The following is a 17269-nucleotide window of genomic DNA, read 5'->3' as shown; positions in this document are numbered from 1 at the left end:
ATTTAATAATATAAAAATAAAATATTAATCTATTTTTTTAGTTAATATTGATAAAATGAGTTGGTGCTGTATATATTTGTCTCTGTCTCAAATAAAATCTCTATCCTCTTAGCAGTTTATAACATTCAGTAATAAAAGAGTATAGCTAAGCTAAGGTAAAAACAAATAACATTATTGAAAGATAAAACAATGATATATATGGTAGCAACTAGCAAGGAAAATCCTTTTATTTCAATAGAAGTTGGATTGAGCATACAATGCAATCACAACAACATTCCAGTATATATGAATATTGAAACAGAACCAATAATTTATTCTGAGGAAATTAAACCAAATTAAAACAAGCATAACAATATAGTAAAATTAAAATCAAAGTCAGAGCAACAATGAAATCCCCCCATCCCCCAAAAAGAGGTTTAATTAATCAATAATGCTGAAAGAATCTTTTAAATGCCCTCTTATTCTTGTTCTTCATGGACCATGGACCCTGTTCAATAGGAGCAGGTGCAGGCACAAATCCTACAGGTGCAGGTGCACTCGGTGCAGAAAGTGATGGTCCAGCTGGAGCTGGTGCTGGAGACAAGTTTGGCAAAACTGTAATAACGAGTTTTTGGCCAGCAGAGCAGTGACCAGCTACACCACAAATGTACCATTTTTTTCCTTCAGTTGCCAACAAGATATGGTCATCTCCACTTGTCATTGGTGTACTGTTTGTTGGTACCGTACAGCTCTGGAATGAACTTCCATCCACCTTATACACATTGTGTTCTCCAACACCATACTTGAACTCTGCAAAATTTTTGAGTTTTTATACTTTTCGGTTTTTGCAAATAATATAAAAAAGATATTTATTTAAGATAGAGATATTTTGCTGGTCACCAACTTAATCAACTATTGTTATAAAATATATAAGAATATAAAAAACAATTATTTAAATTAGTCTCTAAGATTTTTAATATTAAATATTTTAATTTTTTTAATTTTAAAATATACAAAATAATTTATAATATTTACGTCTATTAGATAATACATTTTTTTAAATTTGATTCGTTTAATTAAAATAACTATTTTAGAATCTTTAAAATTTTTTAGAGATCAGTTTGAAATTTTTTTTAAACTATTTAAAAACTGTTTTATACTTCACTTTTCGGATTAAATTAGAGAGAGACTGTATTGTTTGATAGAGATAATTAATACATGCATATAAATGTTTTTCTAGTTAGATGACAATGTAAAAAATCTTTTGAAGTTATGAAAAATTGAAATCTTAATAATTTATTAATAAAAGAGAATTTGTGATCGATGATAATATGAGAGATTAGCTTACCAAGTGTGTCTCCAACATGGAAGACCTTGCTTGCTGCCCAAGAATTGTAGTCAAAGCCTGGTCTCCATCCTTGATCATCCCCAACAATAAATTGAGTTGCAATAGCAATGGAAGGAAGGAAGATTTTGCTGTATGAATATCACCTTAAATATGTTTGATCAGAATACTTGTGGCAATGATAGCATATGTAGTATCATATATTTATACAAAGCTTTTGAAGAAGAGTTCAAGAGCCAAGCTATAATTTTATATTCCAATGTTCGTTATAACTTATAACTACTATGTTAGGGTATTGCATGCAGACACAAACGGCAATGGACGGCATGCCGAATAGAATTAACTTGGATAGGAATCTACTTACATGTTAATTTAAATAATTTAGGACATGTTAAGAAATTTGTATGGTATATGTTAATTTGAATGGTCAGCGTGGTTATATTATTCTAAAGGGGAATGTTAGATAGCCAAAATATTATAGATAATAAATAAAAATACATGATTAATATCATTTGTATTGATAAGAGAGTGTAAATTAATTTTTTAATTTAATTGACATAATTAATATTTTTCTATAACTATCTTCTCTTATTTAATTACACCAAAATTTAATTTTAAATTTAATATGAATCAAATCTCAAAAAAAATTTCTTTTATTATTACATTCACAATTCTATAATTTTTTAAAATAAAATTTTACATTCTGATATTTTTAATCTTAAAAAAATTTTAAATTATCTTAATACATTTTATAAAAAATAAAAATATCTTAAATTTGATTAGTCTCTATTTATTAAAAATCAGAACCATCCAAAATTATTACTTTTTGACCTGCAAAATAAAATAATAAATAATAAATTAGCATCAATTCATTGATTATAGATATTATGTGTTTAAAATTATAGACGTTATCATAAAAAAATTATGGATGCTAAATTAGATAATTTTAACAACTTTTATTATACAATTCATATTTTACATATAGACTATTAAAAAAATAAAAATAAAATATAAACAAAAATTAAGAAATAAATTTCTAAAAATAATTATTAACTCATCCTATTAAAATCAATAAATAAAAATACATATGAATATTAAATAAAAAATATTAAAATAATTAAAATCATAACCCATTAATACACATATGAGATAATTTAAAAAATATAATAAGATATATAATTTGAAATTTGATAATATTAACTATAAAAAAAATTTTAATTATGGACATCATATGTATGAAATTATGAATGTTATGAGTATGAAATTATGGATGTTATTAATATGAAATTATAAATATTATATATATAAACTTACGAATGTTATGAATAAATTTAGGGTTAAATATTTTTTCGTCCCTAAAATTTTTGGTCAAAATCAAAATCATTCTCGACCTTTTTTTCTTATTAATATCTGCCCTTAATTCTCTTTGGTTGGTAACACAATTCTTTATCATTTGTTTTCTACATTCTTCTTTCTTCTTTTTTTTTCCCTTTATGTTCATGACTTGTTTTCTAATATATCTATCTGTTCAGCTATGAGTTATGTGTGAGTTATGAAGGATTGCCTATATAGGTTCTTTTAAATAAGATTAATCAATGGTACTATAGTCTATTATTGGCTTTTATTTTTTCTGGGTAGTTCTTTTATTTTTTCCTGCCCGTACATGTTGTTGCTCCCTTTCTTTTCTATGCTGGAATACACTTTGGGCATTCTAGGTATTTGTTCTATGTTTTATGTAGGAGAAGTGTTTGATTAAATTTTTTTTGGGATTCTATATTTTTTTGTAATTGATGTCCACTATCTTTTTTCATAATCATCATGCTGGGTTCATACTTTCATGTTATTATGCTCTCCTATGCTCTGACTCTAAAACTGACATTTTTCAGGTAAGGTATGTTGAAAGATTTTACTCTTCACATTGTTGAGCTTAATCTAATCTAATCTGGTAAATTATTCAACAAATTACTACTAATGTATATTAACTATAACATAATGGAAGCATTGTCAGTTATATTGTTTATTCAAATTTCACATTTGTCTTTTCCACTTTCTTTTTGGAACTAGGTATAGATTTGTAGATAGGAATGTTTACTTTAAAATTTGATCAAAGCAGTAACTAAAAATTTTAATGCAGCTAATAGAATTTTCTCAACATAGTAATTTTGCATTGTTTAATATTTTTTGAGTAAATATTCTATAAATAAGTCTTTTTTTTAGTTAATATTTTTGGAATTATCTACGAGTTTAATATTATTTATTTAGTATTTTTTTATGTTAATATTTCAAGTTGATAATTTTTTAACCGTTGCAAATTATTTTTTAAATTCACTAATATAGTGACGATTATAGGCCGCCGCAAAGTTAACAACCTATTAGTAGTGGTTATATCAATAGTTGCTGAAAACTGTTGCAAAAACTAATTCCCACGTCCTAAATTACGCGAGTTGTGAAACTGCTGAAATATAATTTTGCAGCAATTTAAAATCATCGCAATTTTTAAAACAAATCACTGCTATTCAACGCATGTGCTGTAGTGTATTTTTTTGTTGATAATGCCAAAAGGGATTAATTAATTTTCAAAAGAGGACTTATTTGTAACCCTTCCCTTTTGGTTTGAGATTTTAACCATTGATCTAAAAAAATATATATACGGTTGATGTCTTAATTAGGGGTGTTCACGGTGTGTTTTGGTTCGGTTATTTAAAAAAAAGTCATCCGATTCGATTGTTTATTAAAGCTGCGGTTTGATTTGGTTCGTTTTTTTGTCAAGACTATCCGAACCAAACCAAACCAATTAAAATCAGTTTGGTTTGATTCGGTTTGTTCGATTTTTTTAATTAATTAAAAAAAATGAATATGAGCACATAGCTCATCATAATGATACAAAATTAAAAAAAGGAATCATATAAAACATAAAAAATAATGATACAAAATTAAGAAAAAAAAGAATCATATAAAACATAAAAAAAACTTTAGAATCACGAATGGATACAACTTCTATAAAACATAACAAGGAACAATCATAATAAATAAAAAGTTAGATTAATGAAAAAATAATTCAATTAATCAATCAATGTTATCCCTCATACTATGATCAAACTGCAAAAATATCACAGATATAACATTAAATATCAACACAATAGTGAATCAAAACCAAAAATAGAATAACAATAAATCATTAAATCAATAACAGGTTAAAAGCAAAAAATAGCAGCAGCCATCAGACCAATAACACAAGAAGACTTGTCATGTTCATTGTACCCTTTGCACCATATTCGAAGGTTTCAAAAATAGATTTAGAATTATTCCACCAGTGAAAATTTTCACAATAATAGCGATTATTTATTATCAACCTCATCACACCAACAATTCATTAAAACCACACAAATACTACCAAAATCACATTTGGAGTCTCCACTTTTTAATTAACAGATTAACAAATTCAGATTCAAATCAATTACAAGCAACAATAATAAGAATAGTCAATTAACAATAACAGTTAACAGTAGCAGCAGCAATAATAATGATTAGTTAACAAATTAAAATCAATAACAATTAAAAATAAAAAACAGTTAACAGTAGCAGCAGCCAGCAAAAATTAGAAGAAAAGAGAACCATAAACCAAAAAGTAAAAAATTAATAGAAAAACAGAGAAAATCAATAAGCAAAAATTAGCAAGAGGCTGAATCAGAAGTAAAACAACCAACCTTACTCATGCTCCATTCTTGATGATTTGCTGATGCAAACAGAGTCACAGAGTGCAGGGAGGACAACGGCGTGTTGCTGTGGCCTTCGTGGATCCGTGGAGGACGATGGTGTGCTGCTGGGAGAGGACGACGACGTGCTGCGTAGAGCCGTGCCGGGGAGGACAACAGAGAGAGAGAGCGGTGCTACGAGGAAGGGAGAGGAAGAGAGAACAAGACCTTGGGACGCAAGTCACCGGCAGCAATGGCGGAGGCGCGGAGCAGAACGAGGACGAGGAAGGAAGAGGGCAAAAGGCGCTGAGAGTTGAGAGGATTGGAGGCAAAGGGGAAAGAAGTTAGGGTTATGTTGTTGCTGTAGCTATCATTTGGGCCTTTGGGGGTTTGTTTAATTTAGATTTTTTAAAAAACCGATTCGGTTAGGTTCGATTAGAGTTTTTTATATAAGAACTGAAAATCGAATCGAACCGCAAAAAACTACAAAATTTCATTTTTTCGATTTTCAATTTATTCGGTTATCGATTTTTTTAGTTTGGTTAATCGATTTTGTTCGGATTGGATCGATTTTGAACATTCCTAGTCTTAGTTACATTCAAACTAAAAAATTGTTATAAATGCGACGAGTGTGTTCACATAGATATGCGATTGGCTAATTTATTCACATCACATGCCTGCATAAAGATTAAGAGTTGAGTGTTTCATAAGTACCATCATTCCACAATGTATAATAGTTCATTGGTTTCCAATTCTAATGTACATCTTGGCATTGCCATTAAAATAAAGTCAGTTCTTTACAACTTTTCAACATTTACAAAGGATTTTATCAATTTTTTCATTTTCTTTTTACTTAGCTTGCATCGATCAACTGAATCAAATAAATATCCGATCCATTTAGATTAATTCAATTTTAGAATTATTTATATTTACTTTTGTCCTAGTGATGAGTTGATGTATATGTATTCCTATAAAATAGATTACACACACTTGTAATTTTACAGTGTAAATTGTCATGAAATCACTTATCCAAAAAGTTTAAACTGATAGGAGAAGACAATATTAATGATTATATCTTTAACACTCCTTCTCAAGCATAAAAGTCTCGAACATAAAATTCTGATATCATATCATGAAACTAATTTTAACAACTTAAACTGATAGAAGAAGATAACATTAATAGTTATATCTCTAACATAAATATAGTACACAAAATATTGTTGTTTCTCTTATTTAAATGAAAGTAAGATTGGCCATGAAATAAGATAAATCACAACCTTCAATTTAAACTTGTAAGAGGGTTCAAAAATGAAATCCTCCAAAAAGCTTCTTAGTATGTTGAACAGGTGAAGGTGATGAAGATATTGTGCTAGGCACTACTGTAATCGCAAGCTTTTGCCCTGTGGTGCAGTGCTCGCCAACACCACATAGATACCATTTTTGCCCTGGACTTGCCAACACAATAACATCATTCCCACTCCTCAGTGCCTCGCTGTGATTTGAAGGCACGGTGCAGTTCTGGAACGCTGTTGCATTTACTCTGTACACATTGTGTTGCCCAACTTCATATCTGAATACTACAACATATATATATCAAATTTTGAAAATTAATTTAATACATTGACTAAAATGATTAAATATTAAAATGTTATCAACTAACTAAGTAAAATACTTACTGACACCCAAAAAAGTAATTCAAATCTTAAAATGTTGGAGGACTAATAATTTTTTTGGAAAAAAATAATTAATATTAGTCATCTAATATTTTTTAATTAATTAAGGTATATCAAATTCGAATGTTTAGTGTAATTTATAGGGTTTAATAAGTAAAATTTGAATAATAAGAATTAGCTTATATACTCCAAAAATTTATTTAAAAAAAATCTGAATTTACGATTTTTTTTTAACTTTAGATTGGCGTACCAAGTGAGTCTCCAACTTTGAAGACTTTATCTGCAGCCCAAATGTTGTAATCAAAGCCTGTTGCCCATCCATGATGATCTCCAACTACATATTCAGTGCCCATAGCAATGCAAGGGGAAAAAATTGTGACTATAACAATCATAATTACATTACTGTAGCCACTAAGAGCCATGGCCATATATAATAGATCTCTTTTCTTTTTTTGTTGAATGCTCTTTATTTATATACAACTTAGTATGTAGAAGAGAGAAAGAGAAGAGCAAAGAGCATAGTTTATACAATAATATTTCTAAATGTTTGTCATAAGTTGTATGTAACGAGAAATTAAGGTTATGGACGGCATGCCGAATAAGAGAGTAACTTCGGCGATAATGTGTTGTACGACTAAATAAACAACATTCTCTGATGCTTCATTGGAGTTTCTTATGTTCCTCTTTATTTTCAATAAAATTATATTAGGACCGTTGTATTGATAATACCTTTAATATCGATATCATTTATGGTGTTCTTCTTTTATTCCCCTTGCTTTCATAGCTAGAAGGAATGAAGGATTGCTACTAAGGATTATAAACAACGGATCTAAACTTCATCTAAGCACACGGGTAAGTTAATTATTCGACTAATCCAAATTAATTATAACAATCACTTTAATTTTGGATTTGGATCCTCTAAAGTTTGAATTTCATTTTAGAAAATAAAGTGTAATCTTCTACCCTTGAATAGTTTCTCTTTTATATTTATTTTTGATCCCACCTATGAAATCAATTGTGAGAGATCATACTTTACTCTCTATAATAAAATTCAAATTTTAGAAGATCTAAATCCCTTATCTGTCAGATTGAAAAATACCGTGGACAACAAAAAAAAACGAAAAAAATAAAAAGTTGGTGAAGGATTCATTGGTGAGTGTATAAATCCAACGGTTATTAGGTGATAATATTTATTGTTTTATAATTTAACCCCAATATATGTTATAAACTTATAATTTAATCCCCAACAAAACAAAGTCTAACTAAGACTATCATTTTCGAAATTGCCACCAAGGCTTAGAGTGTTTAAGTCGATAAGCTAAAACACTTACAACTCTCTGGCTTATTAGTACATGTGATTCATTGCCTTAAATTGCTAGCTCTAATTGTAATCTCATATTGAGTTGATTAATGGAACAAGTTTTGTTGACCTCACCTCAAAAGAGGCGTTTATCATAAAACCTTATTATATAGTAGAAACTCAGGTGCAGTTGACTTTATGTGAAGTTGATATTTGAGAGTTGTTAGATAATTTGACTGATTTACTTAAATTTTCATCTAACGATTCTCAGACATTAATCATCAAACCTAATTTTTCACCTTATTATATAAATCATCTCACGTTATTTTCTTTCTCTTTTTCTTGATGGGAGCTGCTATGGTGTTGAATGGAAGATTCTTCAGCAGGTGAGGATGCTGCCTGTCTGCACTTGATAGAGACACCTGTCCTGAAAAAATATTAAATTCCTCTGCATGTGTCGCATCTGGAGGCAGCTATTGCAGGCATGGTCCCACAATTCAGAAGGAGTGTTCAGAAGTGGAGGTTGTTAACAGCTGAGTTAAGATTAATTAATAAATTAATTAATTAGAAAATAAAAAAAGTGTGATAGAGTAATTTTTTTGTCCTCACATTTAGACTTCAGTACGTGGCCCAAAATGGATGGGCCTGGAGGAAGTTAACGGTGATGGGCGAGAGATGGATTGCAGCTCTTTACCGTTTAGGTTTAAATGATCCATTTGGTTAATTTTTCTAAGATAGATTAAAAAAAAGAAGGGGGCCTAACCAGCAGAAACCCTCTATCCCCGCTGAATTGTGGAGTGAATCCCCCGCTTTAGCGAGACACAAATTGGTACCAAACCATTTTCCATAGCCATAGGCCCAGGCGCACTCCTAATGTTCGCCGACCGTCTGTGAAAGCAGCTTTCCGTCGTGACCCACATCGTGAACCCCTCGGATCGTGGCTGTTTCGTGGAGCGCGGGGATCGTTGTCTCTGCATTTGCAGTCGTTTTTCAGGGAGGTTCAGTTTGGTTGTCGTCGCTGGGTTTGCAACTACGGTCAGGGGTCGGTCGGCACTCACCGGTTCTGTACGTTGTAGTTGACCGTTCGAGTTCGCGAAAGCGTTCGCTGTCGTTCTACCCCGACGGCCCGGTCGACACCCCGAGGGACACCGCATGTGGTTCTGCTAGCTAACTTCGCCTCTGTCAGTTTCCCAAACCCGCCTCCCGTAGTTACACCCACGGAGAGCCAATACCCTGTTTCAATGTAGACAGCTTCCAATTAGCAGGAGAAGAGGTAAGAGTTTCATTTGGTAGTGGTTTGGACTTATATTTGAAATTTTTTAGTTTGTTGTTGTTGTCATTCTCTTCCTATGGAACTTGCAAGGGGATATTGGGCAAAATTGTTGGGGTCCTATTTAATATTTTTATTTTTTTTCTGTTAAGGGGTTAGATTGTGGTGTGGTTATTAGATGGAGTTCGTACTGAGGTCTTGTTGTTGATAATTTGGGCACTTATTTTTCCGGTTCAGGTGTTGTGCTTGAGATTATTGGAGGATGTAATTGACTAGGGAGTTATTGTATGCGTCTTGGTGTCTTTGTGTGAAATTAGAGAAACAATGTTCGTTGTTTTGTTGTTTCCATGTCTGTTTTGTTGCTTTCATGTTTGTTTTGTTTCGGATATCAATTGTATTCTCATCATTGCTCCAGATGTGGGTCCCATTTTGCTGGTGTTGTTATGTTTATTTTCTGTGATGTATGCATTTTGTTTGATGAATGTCGATACTGTGAAGGTGAGGAAAGTGTTTTTTTTTTAGTTAATAGGAATGAAGTATCTATGATTGATATTCGTAATCGGGAACTCATTCTGCTGCTTGTGTTGTCAGCGAAATGAAATTTGTGTTTGTATTGCGTTTTGTTGATGATTCGGTCAGGAATATAAGTTAAGTTAGAGTGAAAACTATGTGAATGGTATTACTGTGGTGGCTGTCGCCTCTCACAAGCTTAGTTGAAAGCTTAATGCAAATATAAGAGACGGCAAAGAATAGTATATGGATAGCAAACCTTTAATTTTTGTAACTGTTGCAAGTTCTGATCTAGTCGAACTATTGTTGAGGTACAGATGGAGGCAGCCCCTAGCGAGGGGGACGATGATCCTCGTTGGACTCAAAGTGATGCGTTTGAGGAGGTCCACAATGCAGAAGACCTTGGGTCCGAGGCAGACGATGAATCTTGTGACTTTGAATACCTTCGCGGATTGAATGTGGATGACATTTTGAAGAAGGTTTGGGTCAGTGTGGAGACTGCATACGAGTCTTATCGGAGATTTGGAAAAATGCATGGGTTCGGTGTGCGAAAGGGTGACTCAGGGAAAGACTGGGAGGGGAACTTGGTTAGATATAGGTTTTTCTGTAATAAGGAAGGTTGTACGGATCCTAAACACTATAAAAGGCTTGATAGAAGGAGGGAACACAGACCGGAGACAAGAACTAACTGCAAGGCAATGTTATCGATTTTTTTTAGACAAGACTGATAATTACTGGAAGGTGAGGAAACTAGTCACCGAACACAACCATGAGTTTGCACCGGCAGGAATGGTGCACTTGATTGCCAATCATCGTGGGTTACTTGAAACGGCAAAGAGTCAGATAGATGGGATGCAAGCGCATGGTATTGCAACGGCTAAGATTGTAGGGTACATGGCAGGTATGGCTGGTGGGTACTCGTTGTTGGGATTTCTGAAAAAGGATGTCTACAACTACGCTGACAAACAGCGGCGCATTAAAATATATGACGGTGACGCACACTCTGCAATTGTGTATCTCGAGGGAAAAGCCGAGTTAGACCCGATGGCGGTGGCAAAATATAGTGTGACCTGTGATAAGAGGCTAGCGAATCTGATTTGGACTGACGAAGCTAGCAGAGTAGATTATCAATACTTTGGTGATGTGTTAGCCTTTGATTCAACATACAAGAAAAACAAATACAAGAGACCAATTGTCATTTTTTCTGGAACAAACAATCACAAGAAGACTACCATCTTTGGGTTTGGGTTGTTGGTTGATGAAAGTGTTGGTGCCTATAGGTGGATGTTGGAGACATTGATGGAGATCATGTGTGTTAAGAAGCCGGCTGTTGTTGTCACTGACGGCGACAAGGCTATGATAAAAGCAGTTTCTGAGGTGCTTCCATCTGTGACCCATCGCTTGTGTGCATGGCATGTAGAGAAAAATGTCACATCTAATGTAAAGGATGTCGAATTACGTGGCTTATTCAGGAGATGGCTGTATGCAGAAATGGGGAAAGAGGACTTCGAATCTGAATGGGACCGTACTGCTTCTGTGTATGGGCTACGCAAAAAGCAATGGTCATGCCATATGTATGATAAAAAGCATATGTGGGCAAGTCCTTATTTGCGTGACAAGTTTTGCGCGGGGTATAGGACGACATCCAGGTGTGAAGGCATTAACGCACATGTGAACAAGTTCTCCAAGTCTACCCATACAATTTACGAGTTGGTTCAGAGCTTGGAGATGGTCGCCCGCGAATACCGTTATAGGGAGTTACAGCTCCAGTTTCAGTCCATCAACTCGGTCCCGATTATGACAACCTGCCTGACAAGTATTGAGAGGCATGCCGCTACGGTCTACACAAGAGAAGTGTTTCAGGATGTGAAGAAGGAGATTGAAGGGGTCGGTGCGTTGAACCAGATTAACAAAAGGAGGATACTTACCACAATGATATACACTGTTGAGGAGTACGAGAATCCTAATGTGCAGATAACAACGTCCTATGGTTGCTCGACTAGGAAAGTCAGTTGTCAATGTAACTTATGGAGTAAGCATGGATATCCTTGTAAGCACATGTTCTTTATTTTGAAGGTTGGGCACCTTAAGGAAATACCTGACACCCTTATTCTGAGGAGGTGGCGAGCTGATGCAAAAACTCCTGAACAGTACACGGAGACTTGGGGCAACGTTACAGAACACGGTGTTATCCTCCGCCATGGGGCACTTCATTCCGCATCGCAGTGGCTTTTTTTTGGACACAAATGTTGGCCTTGTTCCAGAAGGCTATGCGTGGAATTCAGTCTTTATGTAAAGAACTTGAGATGGATTACAAGGCATTTCACGGCGGGGTTAGGGTCACAGGTGAAAATGTAGCTGCAGCAGATGCTGTCGTCAGGGACCCGGTTGTTGCTCAGCCAAAAAGAGCTCCAAAACTGGGTAAGAAGAAAGGCCATTGTATACGGTGACGTTGCAGCTACTGCAAGGGTACGGGACATACCAAGAGAACCTGTCCCGCTAAGGGTGATAACAATGACAATCAAGGTTGGAGGGACAACCCATGCGACGGGAATGACTCAGACATGGCTGACCGCATAAGATATTTCCATCGAGGTGTTTTGTCTTGAAGAACTCTGTACGCAGCATCCAATTATTTAACCGGTGCCCTGATTACAGGATGATGAAGATCTTTGTGATGACATGTATTTCGACCCAAATGGCACAGGGGACAACGCATAGCACAACAGGGTGAGTTGGTTTCTTTATAGCAGTGTTGACAAATGTTCTACCATTCATGTCCCGTTTGGTAACAGAAATTTATGGTATCTGTCGCTTTTTTAGTGGATCATTGGTTTCTTGGCTTATGAGACGAGGTAACGATTACACAGTCATAATTTTAGTTGTGGTCTTAATTTCCAAGTACGTTAAAGTGATCTTTGATTGCATTAATGTTGGTACTATTTAGTTTTGTAGGGTGAATTGATTAAGGTTTTCTAGCACGTAAATTGTTGTAATATATGACTGAGCATTAACTCCTTCTGTGGACTTAGATGGGTAGTGGGACTTGAAAGTTAGAAGATAGCAATAAAATTAATTCTTCATAATCATATGGTGTGGGGTTTCAAGATACGGCTTCTAAATACCGTAGATGTGTTAACTGATGTTGGAATAAAATTTAACTGTGCTATATTATTTATTCCAGTGTCAATTTTATTGAACGAGAAAAAGAGGGCACGAGTGCAAGGACATCACAGGATTCACCGCAGGATGTTACAGGGAAATAATGTAATCGTGATTGCCGTTATCAAGAAAACCTATTGTTGCAGTTCGATTATTGTTTGAGCATGGCCTTTGATTCATCTGTACACCAAGTTGAACCTCACGTGTTTTATGCTTAGTTGTAGTGGTGATTACTTTGTGTTGTGTTGTATTCAATTCCTTATACTTTGAATGCATTACGAATAGGTCTGCCTAGGATGATGAACTTAGTAAATTGTTTATGGTTTTTTTGTAGGATGGTGAAAGTATATTTTGGTGCTTAAAGTATATTTTGTATGCGTTATTGAGTCTAATCAGTTTTTATCATTTTTAAAAAAAGTCTTATTATACCCTAACGTTTTTTCAATAATTTAAGTAAGACATGCGTATCCAAGTTTATTACAGCGATATTTAATTTTTTTAAAAAAATTAAATTACAATTTGTAATCTAAATCAATTTAAAAAAAACTAATAAAATTATTTTAGTCTTTTAACGGATAAATTTTTCTCATGTATACTTTAATCAAAGTATTTAATAATCAATAAACTTATAGTCATTGACACATCAAACATTATTGCTTACATAGTAAAAAAATATATATTTGTCGATCATTTTAAACTAACTTAATTTATAGTAAAACTAACTTATAATTATTTATTATGACAGTTGAAATTCCTGTAGAGCGCGCGGAAAATGATACTAGTTTTATATTAATAATGCATGCTTGGCTAGTATAAATTTTTTTATTAATTTTGGATGGATTAAAATTAAATTATGATCATATACAGATAACCTATATAATAAGTTAATTTTGCTAGATATATGTTTATAAAAAAAAATTGCGCATTTTTCAGAGGAAGTTGTTGGCATTATTTTTTGTGGCCACGCCATATTTGTTGGGCCAATTATTATATTAGTCGTTGATTTAAGGTCAAGCCCAGTTGATGATCGAGTCCATCAGCAACCCATGAATTACATAGTTGGTTAACTTATTGCTACTGGATTTTCTAAAAAGTTTAACCTTCGGAAGTTCGCAAAAGGAAATGAAAGTGACGACGTACAACGACAAATCTTGAGTCAAAACAAAATATGATTACCTAGGCATTTGATACATACATCGATGTTCACCAAAGTACACAAAATATATATGCAGAACCTGGACATAGTTATACAGCATATTACGGTGCCTAATATCAGCGATGAAGGGCATATTAGGGGCCTTAATATGCTTTCAGAATGAGACGTTCTGTCTGGTCTCAGTGACACAAACAACTTTAACCAAAATACATATGCAATGAACGGCGACCATGAATGATTGTGCCCCATTAACTAGTCAAACACAAAAGAATATCACAAGTTATCCTCCAAGACGGGTAGGCGTACACAAAATACAGGAACCGTACAGTCACTTTCCCATTAGTCATATGGTGATGCTTTGGCTGGGTGAGGTTTCCGGCTTAGCTATTTTTTTCCTCCTCCTCTTTTCTGACCCAGCCGACCTTTTCATCTCTCTGTCCCAGAATCTGACTGCTCTGCGACCAACATCACGAGCGATAGGATTAAAAAGCACCCATCACCAAGTCGAGGGCAAGCCGCATTTTAGTTTGATCATTCACTCCTACAAAACAAGGACTGAGTAACTTATGCACTTAATAATTAGCGATTCATGTGAGTTGCTAGTGAGTGTATGGAAAAGATTACCTCCAGCTCAACATTCCCCCAAACCCAGTTCAGCATCATCGATTGGCAAACCCAAATGGCACAATCATTTCTATTTTTTTTTAAAACAATGACGGTTATAAGCAAATCATTAAACACCCAGCTGAGACTCAAGATGCGTTTGCATGATACAATGGTGTGAATGGCAACGAGGTTGCTACTTAGAAAACTTACGATTGGTCTTGTTGTTGGCCAACCTGTGGTTCGGCTATGTCAAAGGTTGATGGATGCGGCTTGTAATGATTTTCCTTTTCCCATAATCGCTTGTCCTCTAGCATATTCTCCACGAAGAATGCCTACCACAAACCATAGATTCAATCCAAACTTTTGTCACATTCTTTTTATGCATCATATGTAATTATAAAAATCCATATAAAAAAGACGGAAACAGATTTGTTTTAGAACAGACTCTTACCACAAACTTCATTTGTGAGACTCTCGATTCCCGGTGGTTAGCATGCTTTGCAGAATCCAAATGCAGTAGTTTGCAGTTGACAAGATCAATGACCATTAGATACCAATGGTTGTCTCTGTGCATAGGGACATATATCTGCGTCGCAATATGAGACCGCGATAGTTAGATCAATACAAAATAGGAGTTACATATATCTGACTATTTATTTTGGAGAGAATATCTCACCATCCACAAATCATCCGCATTTCCCATGAACCTCTGCCGGATATACTCGAACGTCTCGATGCTGTGACTCATTGGGCTTAGTGCCACTTGCTGCAGCATGGTATGCCTCGAAGGTGAATTGTAAAAAAGTAGTTGCAATAGATTTCGAAAAGATTGAGCTTACAAAGACATGGTAGGATAACACGTACCGAAAAAGTTGTCGGAAAAAGCCAGGATGGCAGGCTATTGCCATGGGTTAACATCGTGCATGTAAGATTTATAACTTGCATGAGTCACACAATAATTTTTTTTATTATACCAACTTTTGGGAGGTTCCATGGAGTATGACAACCCAAGGCCTGAAGTAGCTTACATCCTCGACTACCAAATGGCCCGGCTGCAATGTCATGAGCATTTCTCGATCACCTCGGGAGTTTTCGTCTTCTACCAGGACCTCCCTGCATAATGGTGGTGTAAGAATACGAATCCCGTTTTCATGTACGAAGCTAACTGAACCCACTAGCAGGGGTTATATAACACAAACAATATTAAGATGGTGTATGACTATTTCCTGTGTACCTAGTGTCCATCTCGGAGGAAAATATGTATGCAGCCACAGCGAGTTCTTTACCCACAAATTGCATGCCCTCAGGGGGACGAAAGGACAGATTTAAGCACTGCAAATTAAGAATAAACGAGGATTATAATTACTTATACGTACTACACCATGGTGAATAGAGAAAGAACGGATCACAGCAGCAGTTAATCTTCTCACCAAAGGCATGTCCTCAGCGCCATGGTGTCTGTGGTGAGTGTGGTACGTGAACAGAGTCCCCAGTTCAGTCTGCCTTACTTCAGATCCAGGCGATGATGAGGAGTTAAGGTCCTCGAAAACAAGTTTCCGCTAAAGACATCAAGACAAATATATCGCAACTACATTTACAATGGTCACGAAGCTGAATCCAAAAAATTTAAATGTTGATTTTTGAAGACCTCACCCTCAGATACATGACATTTGTGTCTGCTACTGCGTCCTGATGGGGTTTCGTCTCATGGTTATCGCCCTGGCATGGGGTCTTACTCTTCAAGGAGGGACATATGGTCTCCTTAGCCCGTCGTTTTCCACGACCTATGTCCTGGCCCTGCGTGGACTTTTTTCCCCGTTTTGGATCACTCTTCTGCTCTGCTTTTGCATTATTTCATGCCCCACTGCGGCCGGATCCTGGTACCCTTGATTTCGGACTCATTTTCCTAGCTTGATCGTCATTGTTCTTCTTCACATGGTTCTGCAACGCTTGGATGACTTTTTCGTGATCTGCCAGAAGCTCTGATATAGTACGCAGTTGGTCGTTGTGGGTCTTGAGAATCGTCTTTGTAACGTTATTCTCAGAAAGAACATGCTGTGGTTAATGATTGATGAGCGGATAATTTATACGCTTTTTGGCATTGTTTTCATATAGTTTTTAGTAAGTTTGAGCTACTTTTAGGGATGTTTTCATTAGTTTTTATGTTAAATTCACATTTCTGAACTTTACTATGAGTTTGTGTGTTTTTCTGTGATTTCAGGTAAATTCTGACTGAAATTGAGGGATTTGAGCAAAACTCTGAAGAAGGCTGACAAAAGGACTGCTGATGCTGTTGGATTCTGACCTCCCTGCACTCGAAATGGATTTTCTGGAGCTACAGAACTCCAATTGGCGCGCTCTCAACGGCGTTGGAAATTAGACATCCAGGGCTTTCCAGCAATATATAATAGTCCATACTTTATTCGAATAATGACGACGTAACTTGGCGTTAAACGCCAAGTACACGCTGCTGTCTGGAGTTAAACGCCAGAGAAACGTCATGATCCGGAGTTGAACGCCCAAAACACATCATAACCTGAAGTTTGACGCCAAGAAATGCCTTAACTCGTGGA

At 34.9% G+C, this 17269-nt stretch overlaps 2 protein-coding genes across 2 annotated transcripts; one reads left to right on the top strand and one right to left on the bottom strand.

The window, feature by feature from the left end:
* Positions 1–403: 403 nt before the first annotated feature.
* On the bottom strand, positions 404–7114 carry LOC107457748 (blue copper protein 1b). Its single transcript, XM_016075914.2, has 4 exons — positions 6943–7114; positions 6455–6596; positions 1328–1455; positions 404–789 (listed from the first exon to the last, which is right to left on the bottom strand). The coding sequence occupies exons 1-4, from the start codon at positions 7112–7114 to the stop codon at positions 425–427; spliced, it is 807 nt and encodes a 268-aa protein (XP_015931400.2). The 3' UTR covers positions 404–424.
* Positions 7115–10089: 2975 nt separating this feature from the next.
* Positions 10090–13096, top strand: LOC107457771 (protein FAR1-RELATED SEQUENCE 5-like). The gene is made up of 5 exons (XM_052251490.1): positions 10090–10390; positions 10491–11779; positions 11849–11977; positions 12037–12193; positions 12957–13096. The coding sequence occupies exons 1-5, from the start codon at positions 10090–10092 to the stop codon at positions 13094–13096; spliced, it is 2016 nt and encodes a 671-aa protein (XP_052107450.1).
* The last annotated feature ends 4173 nt before the right edge of the window (positions 13097–17269 follow it).

Source organism: Arachis duranensis, chromosome 7 (assembly GCF_000817695.3).
Source record: "Arachis duranensis cultivar V14167 chromosome 7, aradu.V14167.gnm2.J7QH, whole genome shotgun sequence".
In the NCBI taxonomy this organism is placed as follows: Eukaryota; Viridiplantae; Streptophyta; class Magnoliopsida; order Fabales; family Fabaceae; genus Arachis; species Arachis duranensis.
This window is presented reverse-complemented; position numbering and strand designations above follow the sequence as displayed.